The sequence below is a fragment of the Typopeltis vanoorti genome, chromosome 12 (genome assembly GCF_054136105.1).
Source record: "Typopeltis vanoorti isolate ZY-2024b chromosome 12, IOZ_Tvanoo_1.0, whole genome shotgun sequence".
Lineage (NCBI taxonomy): Eukaryota > Metazoa > Arthropoda > Arachnida > Uropygi > Thelyphonidae > Typopeltis > Typopeltis vanoorti.
The window spans coordinates 71,936,686-71,963,105 of NC_143560.1; the positions used below are offsets into that span (position 1 = coordinate 71,936,686).

General features: G+C 35.0%; 1 protein-coding gene across 3 annotated transcripts in view; it reads right to left on the minus strand.

Annotated features, from left to right (window-relative positions):
- The window catches only part of l(3)76BDm (trafficking protein particle complex subunit 8 homolog l(3)76BDm), a 447,636-nt gene that overhangs the window by 28,344 nt on the left and 392,872 nt on the right, over positions 1-26,420 (minus strand). For all 3 annotated transcript variants that reach the window (XM_090401248.1, XM_090401249.1, XM_090401247.1), the window contains one exon: positions 19,289-19,390. In XM_090401248.1, coding sequence (XP_090257374.1) covers positions 19,289-19,390 — 102 coding nt within the window. The remainder of the gene's footprint in view (positions 1-19,288; positions 19,391-26,420) is intronic.

The following is a 26,420-nucleotide window of genomic DNA, read 5'->3' on the forward strand; positions in this document are numbered from 1 at the left end:
TTTTAAATAAAGTTATTCAACATCATTTATAAGTTAAATATACATGAAATCTGTTACAATTATTACTCAAATAACATTTACTAATCCTAAGATGGAATGAAATTAGTAAAAATTAAACCATTGATTTAATTAATCTTAAGTGCTCAGTTTCTATATCACCTAATGCCCCCCCCCCCCAGTAAATGTACATAAATTGTGTACTAAATACATAATTTATACAGTAATGGAATGCTGACCATTAACCACGCACATGAAGTTATAAAGGACTCAAGAATGCATTCACTGGATCACTCAAAAAGCTTTCACTACTCCATATTTTAGAATTTTATGGTGCAGCAGTTTCAAAATTAGCACACAGCATATTTACAATCAATCAATTTATATAGGGAATGCTTAAAGGTCAAAGCTAAATAACTGGGAGGAACAACCTCCATATAGCCTTTAAAGAATGTAGAGAACTGACCAGAGCTTCTGACCTAACATTCCTTACTTTCTCATGGTGCATCCTTTTAGTAGGTGTCCACATGGATGAATGCTATGAATATCCACTGAATGCTAGGATAGACTGCTAATTTAGGACCAACCAAACAGTGTTCTGTACTAGCCTAAACCAAAAACCAGCCAATCTAAATAAATATGGTGTGTTAAACTTCTCAAGGTTTGGAAAATTTTAATTCTTAGCCTTTCCACCAGCAGCACTCATAAAGGACACTCCTCATAGGACTTTAGGCTCAAAATAGTCACATTTTCCCCCCCACTTATTGTTGTGTGTGTGTGTTTTATTACAATTTTTATATTGCATTCTTGAAGATGTTTCTATGATAGACAAAATATTAGAATGATTAAACTTCTTGTTTAATCATCTGGCTTCCAGTATTAGGCAATTGTTTGCCTTTAACATTTTCAAGGGTTTAAAAAGTCTTCTGCCATCTCCTCCTGGGTCTTCCTCTTGATCTGTGTCCCTTTAGTTTATATTTCCAAGCAATAATTGGCCATCTGTCCACATTCATTCTTTCTATGTGGTTTTTCCAGTTCTTTCTATAGTTTGTGATGTCTTCTGTTATGTTAATTATGGATAATTATTTTCTTATTTCTTATCTTGTCTATTCTTTTATAGCCTGCGAGTGGTCTTAGGACCTTCATTTCTACAGCTTCCACTTGTCTTTTATCTCGTTCTCCCCCAGGTCCAAAACTGGTTTGACTATTATTTTATATAGTTTTATTTGAGTTGTTCAAGAAGTCTGTTTATTGAAGTGTCTATTCAAAGTTCCAATGACTGCTAGGAATTTTTGCTTTTTATATACAATGTCGATTTCTCCACTGGGGCTTATGTAATTTCCTAGATATTTAAATTTGTTCACCTGTTCTATTACTTTGTTGTGGATGACTAGTTTGCATCTTTTAATTTCTTTACCTTGAAATGCTATTGATTTTGCTTTATTTATTGAGATTTTCATGTCATACTGTTCTATTGTTTTGTTCAATAAGTGTAGATTTTTCTGTAATTGGTCTTCATTTTCAGCAAACTTGATCGTCAGCATACAGAAGACTGGTTAATTCTTTATTTCCTATTTCAATTACTATGATTTTGATTTTCCTCCATTCTCTTGAAATTTTTTCTACACACACACACACACACAGTCAGGTCTCTTTTTATGCGGTAGATACGTTCCAGAGAAAACAGCATATAAAAATTCGCAAAAAAAAGGGCATAACTTATGTTGAAAAATTAGGGATAAAATCGCATAAAACCAAAGCAATGAATTAAAATAAACCTAAAATCGCATAAAAAAAGTTTATGAAAATTCAGGAAAATAAGATTGCCTAAGTTTGATTTAAAGCTTTATTCATTTAATTTTATTGAAAAGTAAGAATTTTTTTACAGTAACAAATATTTTATAGTGGAAATATTCTGAGGAGTAATATTCGTGAATATGTCGAAAAGCATAGACCCAGAACGTCTAAATAACATCTGTGTAGGAAATGTTAGTGACCAAGCCGTGTATTTTGAAAACATTGAGGTATTCACGAATTATTGTTAATTTTCACACATTGAAACCTTTCAACATTCGGGAAAGGGAATACCGCTGTTTATGACCTGTCATAAAAATTTCCTGCAAGCCGATTACAACAATGTTGTTTATTATTTTAATGGTATAATAGAACACAGAAACTAAGTAAATAATTAATTTATTAACTTGAAGCTGATATTTCGCTGGTATTATAACCAGCATCTTCAGAGCACAAAAACACTGTTTGTCACAATACGCGAGACTAAAACAACATGGTGTACTTAAACAAAATTGTAGCAGCAACACAAAGACTAAAGTCCTGATTTTGGCGCCCTCTATCTGACAAAAAAAAAAAAAAAAAAAACTATCGTATATTACTAGAGTCCTAGAAAATTGCTAGTTTTTTCTTAATACGACTGTCTCCCAGATCTTCAGCAAGTTAATACAGCCATATTTGTTGAGATTTGGAGTGTGTTTTAGGGCTTCTGTCGCCTCTAAGAACAATCTCTCTGATTTATACTGGTTTCTGTGTAGTACTTTTGTGTTTTTCCAGTTGATCCTGTGTGCAGGGGTATCCAAAGCATGGTCTGCTAGGCCCGACTTCCCATGATGATAATTCCGGACGTATCGTTTATGTTCGCTGATGCGGATATTCACAGTTCTTCCTGTTTGACCGTAGTAGGCTTGATTGCATGAGCAGGGTACTTGGTAGACTCCTGGATGTGATAAAGGAGGAATGCTGTCCTTGGGTGAGCGGATGAGAGTGGCTAATTTGCTACATGGTCTGAATGTAGTGCGTAGTTTATGTTTATTGAGAATTCTTGAGATCTTTTCGGATGTGCCTTTAATGTAAGGGATGGTGACTGTTTTGTTGTAGTTCTCTGTGGTAGATGGTGGGAGGGGTTTCTTAGGAGTGTTTAGTATTTTGTTTATTTTATGTGGATTGTAGCCATTGGCCAAGAAGGTGTGGCTTAAGTGAGTCAGTTTCAGCAGTAAGAGCCATTGTCATTGGAACAGATTGCTCTCGCTCTATGGGTTAGCGTTTTTAATATGCCATATTGTTGAGAAGGGTGATGGTGTGATTGTTTGTGTAAGTATCTGCCTGTATGTGTGGGTTTTCTAAAAACTGAAAATGATAAGGAACCATCTGGGAGACGTGTGATGAGTGTAACCAGGAAGGGCAGACAGTTGTTGGCTTCCAGTTCCATAGTAAAGTGGATTTTTGGATGTTGGCTATTAAGATGTGCTAAGAATGTTTTCAATGTCTCAGGGCCATGTGGCCAAATAGCAAGCACATCATCAACATAGCGTAGCCAAAGTGTTGGTTTGAGAGTGGCTGTATTGATTGCTTGTTTTTCCAGGTGTTCTATGTAAAAGTTGGGTGGGGAGAAAGGGGGGAAGCCCATGGCTGTCCCATCAATTTGTTTGTATATTTTCCCTTTCCATGTGAAATATCCTGCATGTATTGTGAATTTGAATAGTTCAAATATATCAGGGGGGAAGTGTGACTTCAGTAGATTGAGGGTTTCTATTAGTGGTACATTTGTGAATAGTGAAGTGATGTCAAAGCTTACTATTACATCCGAGTTTTTTAGGGTAAGGTGTTGTAAGATGCTTTCTAGGTGTGCTGAATTTTTGACAAAGGAGGGAGAATTGTTAGTGAGAGTGGCTAGTAGTTTTGCTAAATGTCTAGCCAGTTTGTATGTGGGGCTATTTATACTGTCCACAATTGGGCGTAGGAGTGTGCCTGGTTTGTGAATTTTTGGTGATCCATAGATCTTCGGTGTTTTAACATGGAAGGGTTTGAGTTTGTTAACTGTGTCTTTGGGCCAGGAAGTGACTTTTTTTAATAATTTTCGTGCCTTATTCTTTTGTGTGTTGGTGGGATTGCGATCTATTTTTTTTTTTTTTTTTTTCAGATAGAAGGTGCCAAAATCAGGACTTTAGTCTTTGTGTTGCTGCTACAATTTTGTTTAAGTACACCATGTTGTTTTAGTCTCGCGTATTGTGAAAAACAGTGTTTTTGTGCTCTGAAGATGCTGGTTATAATACCAGCGAAATATCAGCATCAAATTAATAAATTAATTATTTACTTAGTTTCTGTGTTCTATTATACCGTTAAAATAATAAACAACATGTTCGACGAACACATAAGTCTGTCCACATGTTTAAGGATTCTTCACAGAGACGATATCGTACACAAGACACGACAATATGGTAAGTGGAAGTTGAAATTGGCGCGGCAACTAAACAGGTTAGCCTTCTTAAAGAGGTGCTGAGACACCAAATTAATACCGAACTGTTTTAAAATCAAAAACAAGTTCCACTCGGCCAAAGCCCAATGCATCTATAAACGAGCGAGTGTAGCGCTGTTACAGGAACAGATTAACACCACTCGCCGGGAATTAGCACAAGCAAATACAACCATCAGCGCTTTACGAGAATCACTGCATAATATTCTAAATACGGAACTTTGGCAGATCTTAGAGAACATCACCGACGCAACAACGGCAAAAAAATAATTCAACAAAGTCAAAAACCGGCACCAAAATAAGTTCGAAAATCTACAACAATGGAGCACCGTACAACGACCGCAATTACAACAAGACCTCGTGGTCGTGAATCTATCGTCACTCACCTTAAGCAAAGAGGCCACGATAGCTTTAAGTTGAGGGCACAACTTTGCCATAACTCCCAAGCAAGTTCCAAAAGCCGAAATAATGGCGCCCATCGAACAAGGAATATACGACCTGCCTCCAACAATAGCTAACAACATACGTTTAGATGTGGCAAACATCCTAATCAAGTCCAAGCCTCCCAAAAATAATATCCCACATAAGGAATTCATTGCTATAAAAGAGCTACACAACAACAGCCAGATTACCATAACAAAAGCAGACAAAGGAAATGCAACCGTGGTGATGGACACAACTGAATATGAAAACAAAATGCACACACTATTACAAGATCAGTCAACATACAAAATTATAGATCGCAATCCCACCAACACACAAAAGAATAAGGCACGAAAATTATTAAAAAAAGTCACTTCCTGGCCCAAAGACATAGTTAACAAACTCAAACCTTCCATGTTAAAACACCGAGGATCTATGGATCACCAAAAATTCACAAACCAGGCACACCCCTACGCCCAATTGTGGACAATATAAATAGTCCCACATACAAACTGGCTAGACATTTAGCGAAACTACTAGCCACTCTCACTAACAATTCTCCCTCCTTTGTCAAAAATTCAGCACACCTAAAAAGCATCTTAAAACACCTTACCCTAAAAAACTCAGATTTAATAGTAAGCTTTGACATCACTTCACTATTCACAAATGTACCACTAATAGAAACCCTCAATCTACTGAAGTCACACTTCCCCCCTGATATATTTGAACTATTCAAATTCACAATACATGCAGGATATTTCACATGGAAAGGGAAAATATACAAACAAATTGATGGGACAGCCATGGGCTCCCCCCTTTCCCCCCCTAGCCAACTTTTACATAGAACACCTGGAAAAACAAGCAATCAATACAGCCACTCTCAAACCAACACTTTGGCTACGCTATGTTGATGATGCGCTTGCTATTTGGCCACATGGCCCTGAGACATTGAAAACATTCTTAGCACATTTAAATAGCCAACATCCAAAAATCCACTTTACTATGGAACTGGAAGCCAACAAATGTCTGCCCTTCCTGGATACACTCATCACACGTCTCCCAGATGGTTCCTTATCATTTTCAGTTTTTAGAAAACCCACACATACAGGCAGATACTTACACAAACAATCACACCATCATCCTTCTCAACAATATGGCATATTAAAAATGCTAACCCACAGAGCGAGAGCAATCTGTTCCAATGACAATGGCTCTTACTGCTGAACTGACTCACTTAAGCCACACCTTCTTGGCCAATGGCTACAATCCACATAAAATAAACAAAATACTAAACACTCCTAAGAAACCCCTCCCACCATCTACCACAGAGAACTACAACAAAACAGTCACCATCCCTTACATTAAAGGCACATCTGAAAAGATCTCAAGAATTCTCAATAAACATAAACTACGCACTACATTCAGACCATGTAGCAAATTAGCCACCCTCATCCGCTCAATCAAGGACAGCATTCCTCCTTTATCACATCCAGGAGTCTACCAAGTACCCTGCTCATGCAATCAAGCCTACTACGGTCAAACAGGAAGAACTGTGAATATCCGCATCAGCGAACATAAACAATACGTCCGGAATTATCATTATGGGAAGTCGGGCCTAGCAGACCATGCTCTGGATACCCCTGCACACAGCATCAACTGGAAAAACAGAAAAGTACTACACAGAAACCAGTATAAATCAGAGAGATTGTTCTTAGAGGCGACAGAAGCCCTAAAACACACTCCAAATCTCAACAAATATGGCTGTATTAACTTGCCGAAGATCTGGAAGACAGTCATATTAAGAAAAAACTAGCACTTTTCTAGGACTCTAGTAATATAGGATAGTTTTTTTTTTTTTTTTTCAGATAGAGGGCGCCAAAATCAGGACTTTAGTCTTTGTGTTGCTGCTACAATTTTGTTTAAGTACACCATGTTGTTTTAGTCTCGCATATTGTGACAAACAGTGTTTTTGTGCTCTGAAGATGCTGGTTATAATACCAGCGAAATATCAACATCAAGTTAATAAATTAATTATTTACTTAGTTTCTGTGTTCTATTATACCGTTAAAATAATAAACAACATGTTCGACGAACACATAAGTCTGTCCACACGATTACAACAATGGGCGGCATATCCTCTATTCTCAAAACTGAACGAAATAACATTTGTGTTGCAAATGTTAGTGACCAATCAGCAAGAAAGTATATAAAGAAATTTTTCCACTGAAATTGAAGATCAAAGTAGTCTGTATCCAGTTCTCAGATCTAATAATACTGAATACTTTCTTCACAAGTTTGTATTGTAGGGTGAAAATGCTTGTTTTGAAATCTTAGTGCCGTGATTTTTTACAAGTAATAGGCCTACAGATTTAAATTTTAATATGAATAAGAGACAAGGGACTTTGTTTAATTTTGGTGTTAAGAAATCTCTTATTGAAGGTGTTTGTGAAGCAATAGATAGTGATTCATCCACCTTCAGCCTACAAAGCGATCTCTAGGATGTACAAAAGGAGGGGAAAACTATTAGCACATAGGAGAAAAAGCCTGCATTCACTCTTAAGTACTTATAATATAAATTTTTGATCAGAATGGGATATGTCAATCAAAATCAGCACAAATTAATTTAATGATGTTTATGTTATCAATTATATATCAATTATGTTATCAATTATTAATTAATAATAAAAATTCAGCTAAATTAATGATTAATTAATACATTACAAAATAACCAAGGTGTTCCATGAAAATTTCAGGATTTGTGAAGTGTTCCGCATAGAAAAAGTTTGGGAAACGCTTGATTACCCTATTATCGGAATGGATTCTTCTTCTGTTGACATGCGCAGAAGTGTCGAAAGGTCTCGTATCTTGAAGTTTTGCACTGCATAACTTCAAATCCACATAAAAAGAGACCCGAGTGTATATATATATATTGAAGAGTATTGGTAATAATCCACTTCCTTGAATGAGATCTCTATTGGTTTTAATTTTTTTTCAGTTGTTTCATTATTAATTTTAATTTAGCTTTCTTCCATTATATTTGCTACTGCATTTGTGGGTTGAGGTGGAACTTTCAATTCATACAGTATATTGATTTAATTATTTCTTTGTGCTGTCTTTATTTAGTTAAATTTAATTATGACAGTAATAACACAAGTAATGAGTTTGAAGTATTTGATGTGAGACAGAAGTTAACAGGACAAAATATATAGTTAGTTGTTTCTGCTATAAACCTGGATCATCCAAAGAGGAATATGAAACTACATAGATATAGATTTCAACTATGGGAATATAGATTGCAGAAAGCATGCAAGATTAGGGAAAGAGAATTTACAGAGTTACTGAGGAATAACCACATTAATCAACATGTGAGGGAAAGGACCTAAGTGTAATAAATGAGGTACTCTGTTATAGAGCCCATTGGTGATAGTGACTTATGCAGTTTTTACTTCAGAGGGTGATAAAGGTGACAAATCATCCGAGAACTTTGATTTAGGAAGTATACACGTAAAACTACATGGTAGGTGATTCATAAGCTGAAGAGGCAGCTTGAAGCAATGCCCTGGCTTGAGAAACTGCATGATTATATCATCACATCATCATCAGTGGCTCTAACAGGCACTTAAGCACCCATGACTTAAGCATCCTTGAATTTTGTGACCATAACTCCAAGATAAGATGGGTAGCCCTATGATTTAAAAAAAAAAATGTATGGCATAGTAAAATAAATATTACTAATCATAAATATGTCATTTTATGTATTATAAAACACCATCAGTGCAAGCTGAACAATAATAATCGAAATTTGAATACAAAATATTAGAAAAATGCATACACGTTACAATATATTTCAACATGTAGTCAGGTAAAAATATGAGTGTGTGTGTTTTAAAAAAAAAAAATGTATATTTAATAAAATTCAGGGTAACAATCATCAGCCATGCAAGAATTAGAGGAGAAGTAGAAAGGCAGGAGCTTGGCTTTTTCTGTGGGTGATGATGCAACAGCACCATCTGAATGCAGTAGTGACACTTACAGCTTTGACCAGAGACCAGAAGGCATGATTGTCTTACACATTAGTTTTTTTTTTTTTAAAGTTTGTCTGGAAGAGCAGCTGATGTCTGCTGGAGCAAGGGATACTATAGACATCAGAATGATCAAGGTGGTGAAGTGGATCTTTAGTTGAGCAGATAAGGATAGCTAATTTTTGGTATGGCCTGAAAGAGGGTCTCAGAGCTGGCCAGTCTAAACAAGACATTAAAGTGTGCACATTGCTAAAGCAACTGTTTCCCTTCAGAGATTACAGCCACTTTGGAAGGACAATAAAATACAGATAGCTACAAGACTCTACCTCATCAATACCCTTGTTAAATCTGTCTTACTATATGGATGTGAGAGTTGGATATTGCTAAAGGAAGATGAGAAAAGATTATTGGCCTTCAAGATGAAGTGCTACAGAAAACTTTTGAAGATACCATATATGGCACACGTAACAAATTATGAGGGGAAAATCCACTCCATTGCTAGAACACAAGAAAATATCATCATTTAAATATGTCAAAAACAGCTCTAGTGGCTGAGCCACATAGCTAGATCAGACAGCTTACTTAAATCAGCACTAGGGGGCTTGACTTCTAGAGAAAAGCATTAGGAATGACTTAGAATCAACTGGATAGATAATATTAGGATAATATTAAGGAGATCCCAAAGAAACATCTGGAAAGAGTAGGACTGTCACGTTTATAGTGCCCCAGCAGTCGACATAGACTATGGGCAAAGAAAGAGAAGCAGGTCTGTATTTTATACCTTTTAAGAATGCATACAATTGAGATGGCCCAGATGTAACAAATACTAACGATTTTTTTGTGTTCTGGATTCTGGGGGGGGGGGGGGGGTTGAGCAGAGAGCTCTGTTGATTTTGTGTGAAGAGAGAGAGAAGCCATTGGTTAAAAATATGCCACAAATGTAATTGAATTCAGTGGAGAGGATGATGTGATCCGAGCAGAAAGTTCTAGCTCTATATGCTAAGGTTCTGATAACACCATATCTGGGAGAGATAGTGGTGTGATAGGCGATGGAATGTACCTTCCAGTATGTGGTAAGTTTTCTGTAGACAGAAAAGGATAAAAATGGTGAAATGAATCCTCAGGTTTTAGCTGTTAAGGTGCTATAAATGTTTCAAGTTAACCCTGCCATGTGGCCAAATGGAAAACATGTCATTAACATAGCTTAACCATATTGTGGGTCTGGGACAGGCAGTGGTTGGTTATATATTATAAACTAAATTAACAGAAATAATACATTATCACTAATTTTAAAAAACAAAATATATTTTTATCTTTTTCAGAGACAGATTTTGACAACCTTCTTCCATGTATCAGATTGGAGTTTGTACAGTTTGCAGAATACTAGTAACTTTAATTCGTAGAAGGACTACTTAACATGTCGTTTAAGCATGATAGTCAAACATTTTAAAATACTCAGTTCCATGATAGAATTTTGCTCTGCTTCCTGCTTTTGTTTTCGAAATTCTTGGACAAATCTTACTAGATAAAAAATAGAACTTTTGGGGGAGGGGGGGGAATATATTTGCAAAACGCAATTTAAAAAACTAGGAAACAGTGATATAACATGATATAACAATTGATTGTATTTGATTTTTCACAAATTCAAAAAATTCCTTCACCTGCTCTGTTTGTACAGTATATACTGAAAAATGATTATATATGTAATGATTATTGATTGGACATCAAAAATCAATGTCACTAGCCCTAGTTTTGCAGCATTGTGTATAATATATGCTGGGCAGCCAATACTAATCAAATACTTGTGCATTTCAGTTTTTAATAAACTGTATACATATTCAACACCAGCTCTCCTAACTCCCCCAAAATTTGTGTTACAAATGTCAGCAGAAAAAGCAATGCATTTGTCAACTAAGTTAAGTTTTTTTACATTTGTATTATTAATGTATAATTAAACATATGGTTTATGCTTTTCCATTTGGTAAAAAATGAAAAACAGTAAAGAACTAAATCAAAACCAGAAACATTTTTTCAAACCACAGTTACTTGCATCAGTAGACACTGATATGAAAGGAATACATGAAGATTCAGTAATGTTACTGATGCAATAGGGAGCAATAACATTTGTTGCAATCAATGCCGTTTTTGTCCTGTCAGATGCCAAATGTTTTGCAGTTTCCCAAGTCTTCAAACATATGTTTCAATAAAAGTATTGTGCAGTTAGATAAGTTAAAACTCATGTGGTGTTTTAAAATGTGAAATGTTAAGATTGCTTCAGTCACTGCCACTTACTCATCCAATTCTGTATTTTTTTATTTTTTTAATTAGGAAAGAGTAATTTACATGAGGACAAAGCTCCCATTGACCTGATAAGTGATTCATGCTTCTTTGATTGGATGTGTTGTTGCAGATCATATTTTCCTTTGTTTCCAACAGAAATTGTAGTCTTACATACAGAGTCAATGCTTTCAAAACATGTATAGTTAGCTTTCAATTCAAAAGAAAATGTGCATTTTCTTTTACTCATTGCTGTAAAAAAATTAAATATTTTAATGAATAGGATAATATTTATAAAATTTTTCACATAAAAATTTATGTACTACTATTATGGCTATAGTTATACTGTTCATTGCCTACTTTTATGGGCAAACACAAGAAGGAATATGAGATTTCAGCACAAAGTGGAGAGAAATCTTTACACATTACTCTCAGTCACAGATAATAAGAAACAAAGAGATGGAAAGAACAGAAGATCTTGCAAAATAAATTTTTTATAACTCTCTTACTGAAAAAATTGCACACTTTTTAATATTTGATCAATTGTTGTTTGCAATTTTGTTCAAATATATGCACTACTGCCCAATTTCACTTCATTTTATGCTTATTGATATCAACAAATGCACTGTATAGTTGACATGGCTATTATGCCTCAAGTGTGACATCTGGCTGTCCTTTGTAGTATGGTGTTGCCAGGTGTTACCAGCATGACTGCTCATTACCATTTGTGTGCCACAGGTGGGCTCAACTGATGCAAAGTTTATACAGTTTATACAGCATGTTAGTTGCAACTGTATTGCTGCTTTTGTGTGCTGCTTCCGCATCAAGTGGGTGGGCTTACTCACACAAAGTTTATATGGCATGTTAGTTGCAACTCTTTCAGCAGAATTTTATTTCAAGTCAGCATTTGTGATCTGTCTTAATGCATCGAAGATTTCAAATCCAATTGAACAAACACTTATTTCATGTAATTGAAAATTTGGACAAATGTTAGGACAATTGTTTTCAGTTAGATACTGTGTTGGCAGTACAACAAATGGTTTTGCTTGAATCTATGCAGCATAGTTTCTGTGGGAGGGGACATGTTTCATTAGGTAGTGCCATTTTCATCCAGTTGTTGCTAATTGCCCAATTTGTAGACAAATATATTACATAGACTGCAAATGTCTCTGTACCTTATTCAGTGATACAATAAAACTACTTGTTTTTCTTGTCTGCAGTATAGTGGCCATTGGGGAGGGTGTGTTGTTCACTATACAGGGACAGCTGCTTCCAGTCTTCGGACAGTATACACGTAGGGAGTAAAAATTGATCTATTCCTAACAGAAAATGAATCTTTCTATATTCTATAAGAAGAATGCATCTCATGAAAGCCAATAAACTAGAAACATGTGAGAAATCCACATGTTCTAGTGATGAGTTTCCTGAGCCGCTACCAAAAAAGGAAAAACCGCATCTGATGAAGTTCAGTTTTTCAAAGATGTAGTAAATAATTCAGATGATGATTTGAATTGGGGATTGTATTTACGGGCAGTTTACGAGCAGTTCCTTATCTGGCAAAGAAGATATTTCACAAAGTAAGGTTTCTGAATTGTCTTTTTCAAATGAATGGAATCTGGTAAGTAACATGGCAGTACTGGTTCAGGAGTACAGTAGAGAAAATGAGCTACTTTTACCACTTGATGCAGAAAATCAATCTGCAGTGTACTCTGCATTAATAACTAATGGAATAATGGAATTTAAGGTAAGAGAAACTAACAGATGCAGATCAGAGCTTATCTACAACTCAGGATTGTTAAACTCCAGGTAAACAAGGGAATTCCAAGAAATGGATACCTGCATCCAAAGAAGAAGAAAGAAAGAAAGAAATTTTTTGGAATCCTATTACTTATGGGGATAATACATGTTCTGGAAATACATTTGTACTGGGTCTAAGAATTCCATGTATACAAACTGGAGAATAAAGAATGCAATACACAGGGAGAGATTTGCTGAAGTACTGGCATTTTTGTAACAATGATGTGGAGACTACCAATCATCTGTATAAAATATGAGAACTGCTAGAACAAGTTGTTTCAAGTTTTTAAAAAAGCAATTTTGCCTGGAAAAAGAGTTGTAATTGATGACAGCATGATTCCCAGGCATGGAGGCTATTCTTTCAACAATATATTCCCAGCAAGACTCATAAATATGGCATCAAAGTGTGAAAACTCTGTTTATTTACCAGCTGGCTACACATACAACATCTACTTATATTCAGGTAAAGGTGACACAGTGAATGGCCAGGACCATGTTCATTCCATCACTATGAAAATTGCTTGATGGCACTCTTGAATACAGGAAGGATTTTATCCGCAGATAATTTTTATACAAGTTTGGCACTTGCTGAGGAACTTCTCTCTGAGGGAACATTTCTCTGTGGAACAATCACGAATAACAGAGTTGAACTTCTGGTAGAAGTTTTGTTGAAGAAATAAAAATGTTGAGAAATAATAGCCAAGGAAAACAAAAAAGGCATTAAAAAAATACTGAAATGGACTGACAAAAGATCAGTAACTATATTGACAATTTATAGAGATCATCATTGTTTAGTAGAGAGTGTTCGTAAGAATAGGACAGGGCAGCAAGTACAGAAACCGGATGCCATGTTATTATTGCACTTTCAGAGAGACAGTCAAGTGGTATAAAAAAATTGCCAAAAAAAACAAACAAATATAGAAGTACTCTTCAGAACTGCTCATGTGAATGTGTGAATTATTCACAGAAAATTCAGTTCTAAAGGAAATATCACAGTTCTCCAATTCATAGAGATAATTATAAAAGAATTTTTAGATAAAAGCGAGACTATATCTAAAGAGATTACAACGAAAAGGCAAAGCAGTCATCAGTTAAGAAAAATAGATGGATGTTGGTAAGCACCGAAGAGAATACTATCAAAAGAATTTACTTTTAAAAGAATACAATAGAGTCATGTAATGGTATCCATAAATAAATTTTTATATGTACATAAGCAAAATAGATATTGTGAGCTTTTAAAAAAAATTTCTGTATAAGGAACAAAATTATTTATGTATATATTATACTTGTATGTAAAAAAACACTGATCCTTAGTAAATAAAAGAATTATCAGAAAATAAAGTGAAATATATAAAAAATAGAAACACAAATAACAAGCACAATAAATTATACATGATGATTTGCTCCTCAGTCAGTCCACATGCATTCCTGCACTCCTGCATGAATCACCTGATCAGCATTATTAGATCATAGGATAAGCGCCTCCCAATAGTTATTTACTGAGCTAGCAATGTGTACAGTCACTGGTTCTTATTAGTTAGCGATTTACATTTCCCAAAAAAATCCCTTTCCATCTATTCATGAGGTTTTTTTTTTTTCCCAACCAACCAACTCTAACCAATTAATATATATATAATTATATTGATATCTATACTCTATGACTGACTTTAATATATAGGTTGGTATAGGTAGGAATAACATAACTGGTGAAATCAAGCTTCAAATATAACAGTAGTTTTAAGTTGTACTGATTTTTTTTTTTTTTTTTTTGGTAAATTAAAAATTCAAAAGATATATTTCGGTGATTACACCACATTTTTTATTATTCAGTTATACAAAATACTGAAATAATAGTTCCCGACAAGTTTCGTAAATCGTAGGATTTACATCTTCAGAGGGTAAATAGTATAACTTAAAGAGAATTAATAAATACAAATCATAACCGTCTGGCTATTCATAAAATTCAAATAACAGAATGCAGAAATAAAATGTTATTGACGTTTAACAATACTGGACGATGTCACGTGTTCTTGTTCTCGTTCATACAGTCCAAGCTCAGATTGAGGTGGATTTTTTTATTAGAGCTAACCATACGTGATGGAGAATTAAACCTTGATTATTATTGCATTGGGTTGGGTTTTTTAGCATATTAGCAGCTTCTTTAAATTTTCTTATATAACTGTTGTTTTCTATATATGACATCGTCGATTTTTGGCAGAGTACATCATGTCCAGTGGAAGTGGTATGGAAAGCAAGACCCGTTTTTTGTTCTCTTTTGTATTGTACGTCTTTTTGGTGTTCAGCCATGCGTATTTCTCCAGATTTTCCTGTCTGTCCTACATAGTAAATCCCGCAAGAGCAATGGATTTTGTAGACTCCTGGTTTTTTAAGAGGATGATGAGGTGGTTTTGGTGGATGTAGGAATCTTGAGATTTTTTCCATAGGAAGGAAGGCTACTTTTATGTTGTGTTTGTTCATTAATTTGGCTAGCTTATCTGTAACATTTTTGATATACAAAAACCATCAAGAGAATCCTTAAAATGCCTCCAGCTAACAACACAATAAAACAGGATTACAAAAACGCAATCTCATTTCCTTATAACAAAAATGTTACAGATAAGCTAGCCAAATTAATGAAAAAACACAACATAAAAGTAGCCTTCCTTCCTATGGAAAAAATCTCAAGATTCCTACATCCACCAAAACCACCTCATCATCCTCTTAAAAAACCAGGAGTCTACAAAATCCATTGCTCTTGCAGGATTTTCTATGTAGGACAGACAGGAAGATCTGGAGAAATACGAATGGCTGAACACAAAAAGACGTACAATACAAAAGAGAACAAAAAACGGGTCTTGCTTTCCATACCACTTCCACTGGACATGATGTACTCTGCCAAAAAACGACGATGTCATATATAGAAAACAACAGTTATATAAGAAAATTTAAAGAAGCTGCTAATATGCTAAAAAACCCAACCCAATGCAATAATAATCAAGATTTAATTCTCCATCAAGTACGGTTAGCTCTAATAAAAAACCTAACTCAATCTGAGCTCAGACTGTATGAACGAGAACAAGAACACACGACACCGTCCAGTATTGTTAAACGTCAATAACGTTTTATATTTGCATTCTGTTATTTGAATTTTATGAATAGCCAGACGGTTATGATTTGTATTTATTAATTCTCTTTAAGTTATACTATTTACCCCCTAAAGATGTAAATCCTACGATTTACGAAACTTGTCGGGAACTATTATTTCAGTATTTTGTATAACTGAATAATAAAAAACGACTGAAATATATTTTCGGTGTAATCACCAAATATATATTTTGAACCAATTAGCCACAGAAGTCTATGCCTGCAAATTAAAAATTTTTCTTTTGGTTACAATCTCTTAATGAGTTAAATAGGTTAATCTAAGACATTAAGTTATATAGTAGACTTTTCTACCACCATACTTCAGCATTTCTGGTCGAATATCATCTACTCCTGCTGCCTTTCCACATTTCAAGCCTTTGATGGCTTTTTCTACTTCAAGTATGGATATGTATTCCCGACTGCATGCCTGTCGAGTGTTTTTTACCACTGTGCTATCACTGCTTGCTTCATTTAGCAATTTTTCAAAGAAATTACTCCATACTTGAAGGATATCTTTTTCTCCTGTTTTTAATGACACCTTTATCATCTCTAACTCCTTTTACAGGCACTCTTTCCTCCATTTCTAAGCTTCTTCAACAACCTCCAGAATATCTTACCACCTTGATATTCTATGTTCTTGCCAAAGTCCTCCCATGACTTTTGTTTAGCTAGATTTACACAGTGTTTTGCTTTCTTACATTTGTCTTTGTGTTCTCCAAGAGCAAAAGCTGACTTATTTGCCAGGAACGTTTGATATACTTCCTTCTTTTCCTTCACTGCCTCTTTAACTTTCTGTGCCCACCATGGAGTTCTGATTTTTCTATCCTTACAGACAACTTCACCACATGCCTCTCTGGCTGAATCAATCAAGGTTTTCTTCAAGGCTTGCCACTGAATCTCCAAGGTTTGGTTCTTGTTCTCAAACTCTTTCATTTTTTCTTCAATATTCTTTGTGTATTTTAGTCTACGGTTCACATCTGAGAGCTGCTCAACTTTTATTTGCTTTAAAACTTTACATGTTATTCTTTTCGATATGAAATTCAATTTTATCCTGCTCAAGATTAAATAGTGATCGCTTCCAATTTCAAATCCTCTGTACGTTCTGGTGTCCTGCACCATGGGGAAAACATCACTATCAACAATAACATTAAGTCAACGAGACATTTCTTATTCCTTGCCTCTTCTCCCCATGTTAATTTGTGCACATTTTTATGTTGGAACATGGTGTTAGTAATAACCAGTCCATGTTCTGAGTAGAAATCCAACAGGTATTTGCCATTGCACTGCATAGTTCAGAAAGCCTGGACAGAGGGACGAATTCCTGATGACTGGAGTACAGCTCTAATAGTACCCATATATAAAAAGAGAAATAAAACTGAATGTGAGAATTACAGAGGTATTTCCCTACTGAGTGTTCCTGGCAAGATCTACGCAAGTATACTTGAGAAACGGTTGAGAAGAATTGTGGAAGAAAAGCTTGGTGAAGAACAAGCTGGATTCTGGCCAAATAGAAGCTCTCAGGATCAGATCTTCACTTTACGACAAATAGTCGAGAAAGCATGGGAATATAACAAAGATCTGTATTTAAGTTTTGTAGATCTGGAAAAGGCATATGACAAGGTGCCAAGAGAGAAGCTATTCAATACGCTACAGTTATATGGTATCAATGGGGCATTATATCAAGCAATACTTAGTCTTTATTTGAGTTGAAAGTCAGCAGTTAGAATTGAAGGAAGTACAGGAAGGTGGTTTAATGTTAAATCTGGTGTGAGACAAGGATGTACATTATCCCCTCTGTTATTCATTATCTATATGGATCACATTATGAAGGAAAGTGGTATTAAACATGATATCCGAATTGAAGATGTTAATGTCAGTTCTTTGCTTTATGCGGACGATGTCATACTTTGAAATAAATCCACTACAAGTATGCAAGATTCCTTGACTAAATTGAATAACTGTTATAATAGATATGGTATGAAGGTCAGCTTAAAAAGACAAAGTCAATGAAAATAGGTAGAATTGTTGAAAATGTCAACTGTGTTGTGAACGGGCAACCTGTGGAACAAGAAAAACATTTCAGCTACTTAGACACAATTTTTAGTGAAGATGGTAAATTAAATATGGAAATAGACAACAGAATCAACAAAGCTGGTATGGTAGGAAGACAGTTGAATAAATTCATATGGAATAAGAGAGAAATTAGTCGGAACACTAAATTAGCTGTATACAAGACAGTGTTCAAACCAGTTTAAACTTATGGATCTGAGAGCTGGGTCAGAAGTAAAACACTTGACCAAAGACTAGAAACCGCAGATATGAGAGTCCTGAGAAAGATTAGAGGCATGAATAGATGGCATCAATGGCAATATATTAAAAACGAGAATATTAGGAAAGAACTTGACATTGTCAGCATCCAGGAATGTGTTAGCAGAACTAATCCCAAGTGGTATGGTCACTTAAATAGAACAGGCGAGGAAAGATTAACAAAACAAGTGTTCTCTACCAGGTTGGCAGGAAAACGACCCAGAGGAAGACCAAGATATAGGTGGATTGATACGGTACAAAGTGCCTTAGACGATAGAAATATAAGATCTGATAATGTTGAAGTCTTGGCAAGTGACAGACTGATTTGGAGGAAAATTATAGATAGGAAGTTAGTAATGATGTAAATTTTTCATGTAGTACTATCATATCCTGTACACTCCCTTGAGTGTACATGTCAGGAATTTGATGATGATGAGTTATATATTATATACAAGATATCCTGGGAATATCTGAAGTTTAGTTAGTGTTTTATTTTTATTTTGAAATTCAGAGATAAACAACTTAGAATGTGAAGGAATGATTTTAATAAGGGTGCAACTTCATGGGATTGCACAAAAGTAAAAATATATGTGCCATCCATAACATATATTACAACAGGATTCAGTATCTTAATGTTGAATGTAGGTCCTAATATTGAAAACTGAGTAATCAAGCTTATCTTAAATTAAAGATATTACCAAACAAAACGATAGTAGCGGTAGCCACAATATTTTATTATTATTTTTTATAATGAAGAAAAAATTTGGATATCTGCATGTGTCAGGTACTTGGCAGAGGTGGGCTCCACATTTAAAAAATAATAAAAATAATAATAATATTGCCATAGTATGAACTCAAGAGAGAGGAATAAAAAATAAGTAATTGTTGCTATAATTGAGATTTGATAGTAAAATAACATATACACCTTCACATGTATATGAGAAGTCTGAGAGACTTCTCACATACAGATAGAAGTCTGACGTGAAATTTATTAATCTTCAACAAAAAAAAAAGTTTTCTTCTGTATGAAGTTCTTATAAAATAAACAACTTACCTTTATAAGTGGAGAAGTGGATGACGAGCAGCTCATGCGTTCTAGGGTTACATGATGTTGTCCCATAACTACTTTAATTTCTCCTTCATTTTCAACCTTAGCCTATAATAATAATCATAATGACCTTTTGTATGAATATGTATGAATATATATGTATTCATATATATTCATATATATTCAAAAAAAAGTGAAAAAGTATACAAAAGCTATTGTATTTTCTTTTCCTAAAAGCAATACAGCAATTTCTCGATTAATCCGTTCTTTAAAATAGGCACATTAATCGAAAACACACTAATCGAATATAATAACCTATGGGAAAAAGTATAATTCGTCCCTCAAATTTCTTTTTTGACCCTTTATTTTATTTTATTTTTTATTATAAAAGAATTAGGGTATGTCTCTGGGCCTAGTTAAAGGAAAACCATGAAACTGAAAGACAATAAAACATATTCAGAATATAAGTTTATTATTCTACTATTTAACAAAGAATAGAGCGGGCATTCTGTTTCTTTTTTTTTTTTTTTTCCCATACAACTGATGATATGGTCCTAGTGCCTCTTCTACTCCTCTGCAAATTTTATTGCTTCTCTCTTCACTAGAGTCAGCCTCTAAGCATTGCTGCTTAAAAACTTCAGTTGCACAAAAAATATTTTCAGTTTGTTTCTGTGAAATCTCTTTGGGCTTGTCAGTGGTTAAATTTCCTTCATATTCTTCAGGATCTTCCCACTGTGTGCATCTAAAGTTAGCAGGTAAGAATCACTCAATTTCCCAGAATGAGATTTAATTAACTTAGATTCATTTGAAAAGCCTCTAAAATCATTTGCACAATGTGGAAGAACGTGCTTCCCAATGTCTCGCATATTGCTAGCAGTAATTTCATTAGACTTTGTGACTTTATAACCAGGAAAAATTTGGCCAGAAAAGTCTTGGAAGGCATTCGCTTCTTGCAAAAAAAAGGCTCGTTTTATTGACATTATATATTTGTTGGTCACAATAGCCCCCTTCCACAATTTTCTTCAAAATCTCTGGATAATTTTTGGCCACCTCCTTATCTGCACTTGCATCTTCACATGCGATTAGAACATTATATAGGCTATTTCTCCTTTTGAAACGCTCATACCACCCAGCACCAGCATGGAATTCTTCATCTTTTTCATCACTGATAGCCCTTTCTTTCAAGGTCACAAAGAGACTTAATGCTTTTGATTTAATAAGGTCAATGCTTAGCGGGATCCATTTTTGGTTACAATCTTCGATCCAAGTAGAAAGCAGTCTCTCTAATTCAATCATTATAATACTTTGATTTCAAGTGGTCTGCATGCCTAATGAACTCAAAGCAGCCTTACCTTTCTATTTGTATTCAGCACTTTGCTTAAAATTGCTCTTATAGTTGATTCACCAATTTTTGTGTTCTTGTCCTATCTTTGCTCTGGACTCACCTTGTTCATTTTTCTTTATTATTTCAAGTTTTTCTTCCAATGAGATTTCTTTAGGAATCTTTTTCACACTTCCATTTTTTTGCTCACTAATTCTTTTAGTTATGATGAAAGGTTGGGAAAATACTTTAAAATAAAAAAGTAAGGAAAAAAAATTGCAATGGAGGCACAAGATATGATCAAAATACTATATAATACTATATAATTAGCAGAGGACATAAATTTTGGTGATAAATTTTGAACAGTGTACATTGAAATAGTGTAGGATGCCATTAAAAAATAACTTTGTGAAATGTATTTAATTGGTAACTAAATTATTTCATCCTGGTGAGTGATTTTTTAAAATAGTTAGCCATAAAAAATGTATAGATAGAAAATTTTTAAAATCTGTAACATTTATATTTAAGATGTATATAGGCACACTAATCGAATTTTAGAGGCACATTAATTGCATTTGGGTATAGAAAAAAAATGACGCACATCGAAAACACACTAATTGGGGGAGAATCAATTGAGGGATTGCTGTATTTAATTTTAAGAGTAAAATAATAATAATTAGTACCGGCAAGCCTAAGCATCATTATGCTGAGTGCAGCAGCAGCAGTGGCATTTTTTTAAATTTTTAAAATTTTTTTTTTTTTTATGTTGGGCCATATACAAGAGGTTGGCTGGTCAACCTATAGTACATTAGTACCGTATATGGGTGATGGGTTGTGAAAGGAGAAACTTGTTTACATTTGCTTTAAATGCCTGCATATTGTAATCCTTGGGAAATATGTCAGGGGGAAGACTGTTCCACAGTACAGCAGTAGCAGGGATGAATGAGGAGGAAAAGAAACTTGTTCTGTGGGTTTCGCGGTGTACTATAAAAGGATGTTGGGTGGCAGCTGTACGTGTTCCAATGAGTTTAGCAGGGTGGGGGAATGATTGATGCTGTTTCAGATGAACATTTCCCATGAAAGTATTTATAGAATATACAGATTGCAGAGACCAAGTGTCTATGTGAAAGTGAGGGGAGCAAGTTGGTGAGGGATGGGTCATTTATTAGTCTAATTGCTCTCCTCTGTATTGAGTCAAGCATTTTGAGGGTGCTTTTTGGAGCCCCACTCCAGATGTGAGAGCAGTATTCGAGAGCTGGCCGAATTTGTGACTTGTATAGTGTTAACAGCTGTTTAGGGGTGAAGTAACGTCTTGAGCGAAAGAGAAAACCTAGTTTTTTGGAAGCTGAGGATGCAATGGTTGTGATGTGTTTATACCAGGAGAGGCTTGATGTCAGGGTAATTCCGAGAAGAGAAATTTTGTCTTGTCTGTGAATTTGAGTGTCATCGAAAACAATGCTGGGGGAAAATGGTTCTTTTTTGTGAGAAATAAGACAGAAATGGGTTTTACTAGCATTGAAGTTGACAAGGTTGTCTGAGCCCCATTGGCAGATGGCTTGGAGGTCGGAATTAAGGGTAGCAGTGGTTGATGTTCTGTGGGTTGAAGTGAGTTGTGTAGAGTGGGGTTTGTCAAATGAAAGGGAGGAATGTAATGTGTTGTCATCTGCAAAACTGTGTATTGGGTTAGAGGTCAACTGAAATAGGTCATTGATATATAGAAGGAAGAGGGTCGATGAGAGAACTGAACCTTGAGGGACCCCAGCATTAGTTGGATGGTGAGAGGATAGGGAGTCGTCTACCATCACACATAGTGTGCATCCAGACAGGAATACTGACTTTGGTTATTGTATTATAATAATAGAAACTATTTACTCGTTTATGCTTTACTACTGGTGAAATTTATATAATTATATAAATATTCTATTTCCCTTGTCTATCTTAATCTCCCCCCCCCAAGTGATCAACCACAGTTTACCCAAACAGCCTCAAACCCATTTCTTGTATTACTCTTGTTACTGCCACCACTGAATACTCTCTGTAATTACTAACAATACTCTCTCACCCTTCCATCTGGGATTTGGGTGAGTGAGAGAGTATTGCTCTAACCACTTGGTCTGGTTGGCTGAGAGGTTAGAATATCCACTCTCCAGCCAAGAGGCTGTGGGTTCAAATTCCACCTAGAGAATGGATGTTTGTGATTGTCCTACTAAATGTTTACTATATGCACTGCTGTAACCTGTATCCTGCAGCAGAATGACTTTTGATGTCTTTGCAAATCAAATCAATTTCCATGCTGAGCCCATCACATTAATCCAGTAATAATATCCTACTCTGTTAGTCGGGTTTCATTAATGCCAATAATTTTGGATCAGCAATGTCAACCATCTGCCTTCATTCCTAATGCTTCTGGTAGTGTGTGTATAAGGGTAGCAAACTACCAGGCTGATGACTATTCTGCTAACTCGTAAAATATGACCAGTTCAACCAGGAAGCTGGAATTGATTTCTCAATATATTTCTTCAGTTTTCACTTTTCTTTCTTGATCAAACTAATCCCACCATTCCTGGGGTCTTCTCTAACTTACTATTATATTATTTCTCTGTATATCATGACAGTCACAATTATGACTTCTTAATTTAATGCATGCCTTCATGCAACCAACCAAACATATCTACTTTCCCTGACTACTCAACATTACTAATCACTCTTTATCTACAATTTTTCCAATCATAAAATACCAAATCCATTGAAATGTAATCCATCCTGAAAGCAAACATCTTTCAGACCATCAAATCAACATGCTGCATACCACTTCTGCACAGCAACCACGGAGCAAATTATTGAATCATGTGCAATTACAGCTCTCTGGCTCATATCACTCCTATTATACTATAGAAACAAACTTATGATCTTCACTCTTTTGCACTTGTTTGTTACCTCACTCAACAACCCTTTTATATCTTCTCACTTATATGCAAAAGCTCTCTCTATTCAAGTCATTCATTTTGATCATGGCAATTGTATCACCCAAGAATTCTACTCATTTATGTATAGCTTTGGTCACATGATGAATTTTTGCCAATGGAAAATATATGCTTTCACTGCTCATTAAGTCCAGCCCAGATAAGTCATGGAATTACAATGTCCTTTTTTGTTGATTTCTGCTTTCTTGTACCTTTTATTACTTTGACTTTCATTTCCTTTCTTACCTCTCCTACTACCAAGCAATTTTTCTAGCATCTCTAACTGTGTGATTGTGAATAGTCATCGAAGCATTAAAATTTCAGACATCATGTGCTAGGCTCTTCTTCTGTTTTTGTAGCACTGAAGACCATGAAGCTTGAATCATCTGAGCCCCTGCAAGGTTGTTGATGGGAGTTTACTATCATCAGACCAACTATGGATAAGATTTGAGGATGGTTAGAAAAGGTCAATTAATATAGGAGAACAAGTATGATTTAAAGCATAGAAAGGATGTCCTGGTATTGATATAGAAATGTGAAGAGAAGAAATTTTCCATCATAGCATGCAGTGAACAACTACACAGTTGAAGAAAGTGCGGGAAAATGATTTTACAGATCATTTTCCCGCACTTTCTTCAATTTTAACAGCTGACTTGCAACTTAAATATAGAGTATATACAATGTATATTGCTCTGTATAATATTCCATTTACCCATATAGTTGCAGTTTTTGAAACAATTTTCTCTTGACACAATTCATGTTCCAGATCCTTGTTATATTCTTGGAGAATTGCTCAACTATTTTGTCATTAAGTGAAAATCTCATCCTAAGCCTGCAAAAATTTATCAATTAGTGACTGCCATTTGCTCCTCAGCAGATCTACCCAATCTTACCCATTTTAGACAGTCATGTTGTACCATCATCTTACATTGAGGTTTAAGTCAATAAGAATACAATTTGGGTGGCTAAGTCCCAAATGGCCAGCCTGTCCTCCTTTCATTCAGTATCCAGGTAGATACTGAACAGGTGAAGGAGAACCATGAGAAGGTGAAGATTGGACATTAAGTCAGAACCCCCCCCCAGTTCTCCACATTCCTTAAAAGGCTATGTTATAGAGCTTTGACCCTTAAGCATCCCCCTTCTGAAATATAAATATTTTACATTAAAAAGATTGCAGACTATGTATTATACTTCTGAAATAATAAAAAACACAATACATAGTCTACATTCTTCTCAATGTAAAATAAAATTACTTGGTAACATTAATCTGGTAGCTATTATGTTCTGTTTGAATAGCTTTTTCACTTAGTTATACTATAAATTAAAGATGCCAAGAAATTATATTCTCGGTTCAATCCTTTACCCATGTGTAAGAAAATAGAAATTTGCATATGAAATAACATCATAACTAGGCTACTTGTATATCGAGGCTAATGACTTCACATTAACTGCCTTAATATCCCATAATGCAACGCATATATCCTTACAGCCACGTATGATGCTATGCATTATGGGAGGGGCCACTATCCAAACTGGTTTCGATCTTTACTGAGGTCTCATCAGTGGGAGCCAGATAATAATAAGGTGGACACCTTTTAACAACTTGTATGTGGAATACTATGTAAAATGACTTCTACACTACTTCAACCTTGGAATCGCTTCTGGGTCTGGCTCTCACTGATGAGAGCTCAATAAAGGTCAAAATAGAAGGGATCTTGCTTGGAGAATTGCATATGGCCGCCTTCCAGGCAATACCATCAAATGGAGGTACTTTAACATCAGAGATCCAATCTGTGACATCCGTTATGAATTGGAACAGTAGAACATTCATTCTACAGCTGCCCCTCTTGCCTTGTGTATTTGGAATAGATTATGTAATGTGTTGGGCATTCCATTACTTACAACAGAACAGGTTATTTTTTTGCAGTACCCACTAGCTGTCAGCAATGGGAAGAGAATTTTGATTTTTAATTAATTAATTAAAATACCATTTATGGAATGTTAGAAAGAAACATTGATTTGAAAACCAGCAATGTGACATCCAAATGTTATAATATTGTATTGTGGAAATTTTATTGTTCAGTCAGACGATTTTTATATTTAGAAAGAAACATTCTAAGAGATATCAAATTTTTGACTAGATGCTGTAGACCACCCACATTATGTAATATTCACCAGGGGTAGATAAAATTCTGTCTATTCTTGCTATAAGAGGTTTTTTAAATAGTTCCAGCCTGTTAATTCAATGTGGTTTAATAGTCAATTGCAGGGATGACTGGAAAGCAATCTCAAGCAGATAAGGCTAACCACCTGAGTATCAGCCATCTCTGCACTTTACTTTCAATTTTCAAATTTCAATTCAAAATTATGAGATTGGTGAAGAAGGAAAACTGATAGCCTTTGGTTATATGATATAAAAGAAGCTGATGCCTTTTCTCTCTCTCTCATACTATTTCTCCTAATACTATCAGGCTCTCTTGCACCCCTATACTAACTACTCTAGACCTATGATGAGCACCCTTTACTTCTTTACTTTTTCACCTCAATAAAGGTCGAAATTGGTCTAGGTAGTGGTCCTTCCCATAACGCATAGCATCATACATGTCCGTAAAGATGTGTGCACTGCATTATAGGATACTAAGGCAATTAATGTGATATCATTAGCCTCTATATACAAGTAGCCCAGTCATGATGTTACTTCACGTGCAAATTTTTTTATTTGCTTACAGTTGGATAAAGGACCAAGAATATAATTTCTTGGCATCTTTAATCTATTTTGTTCTGTGTGCAATATTATGCAAGTTTTTCCTGAAGAGATACATAAAATATCATACTTGATGATTGAACTTTTCAC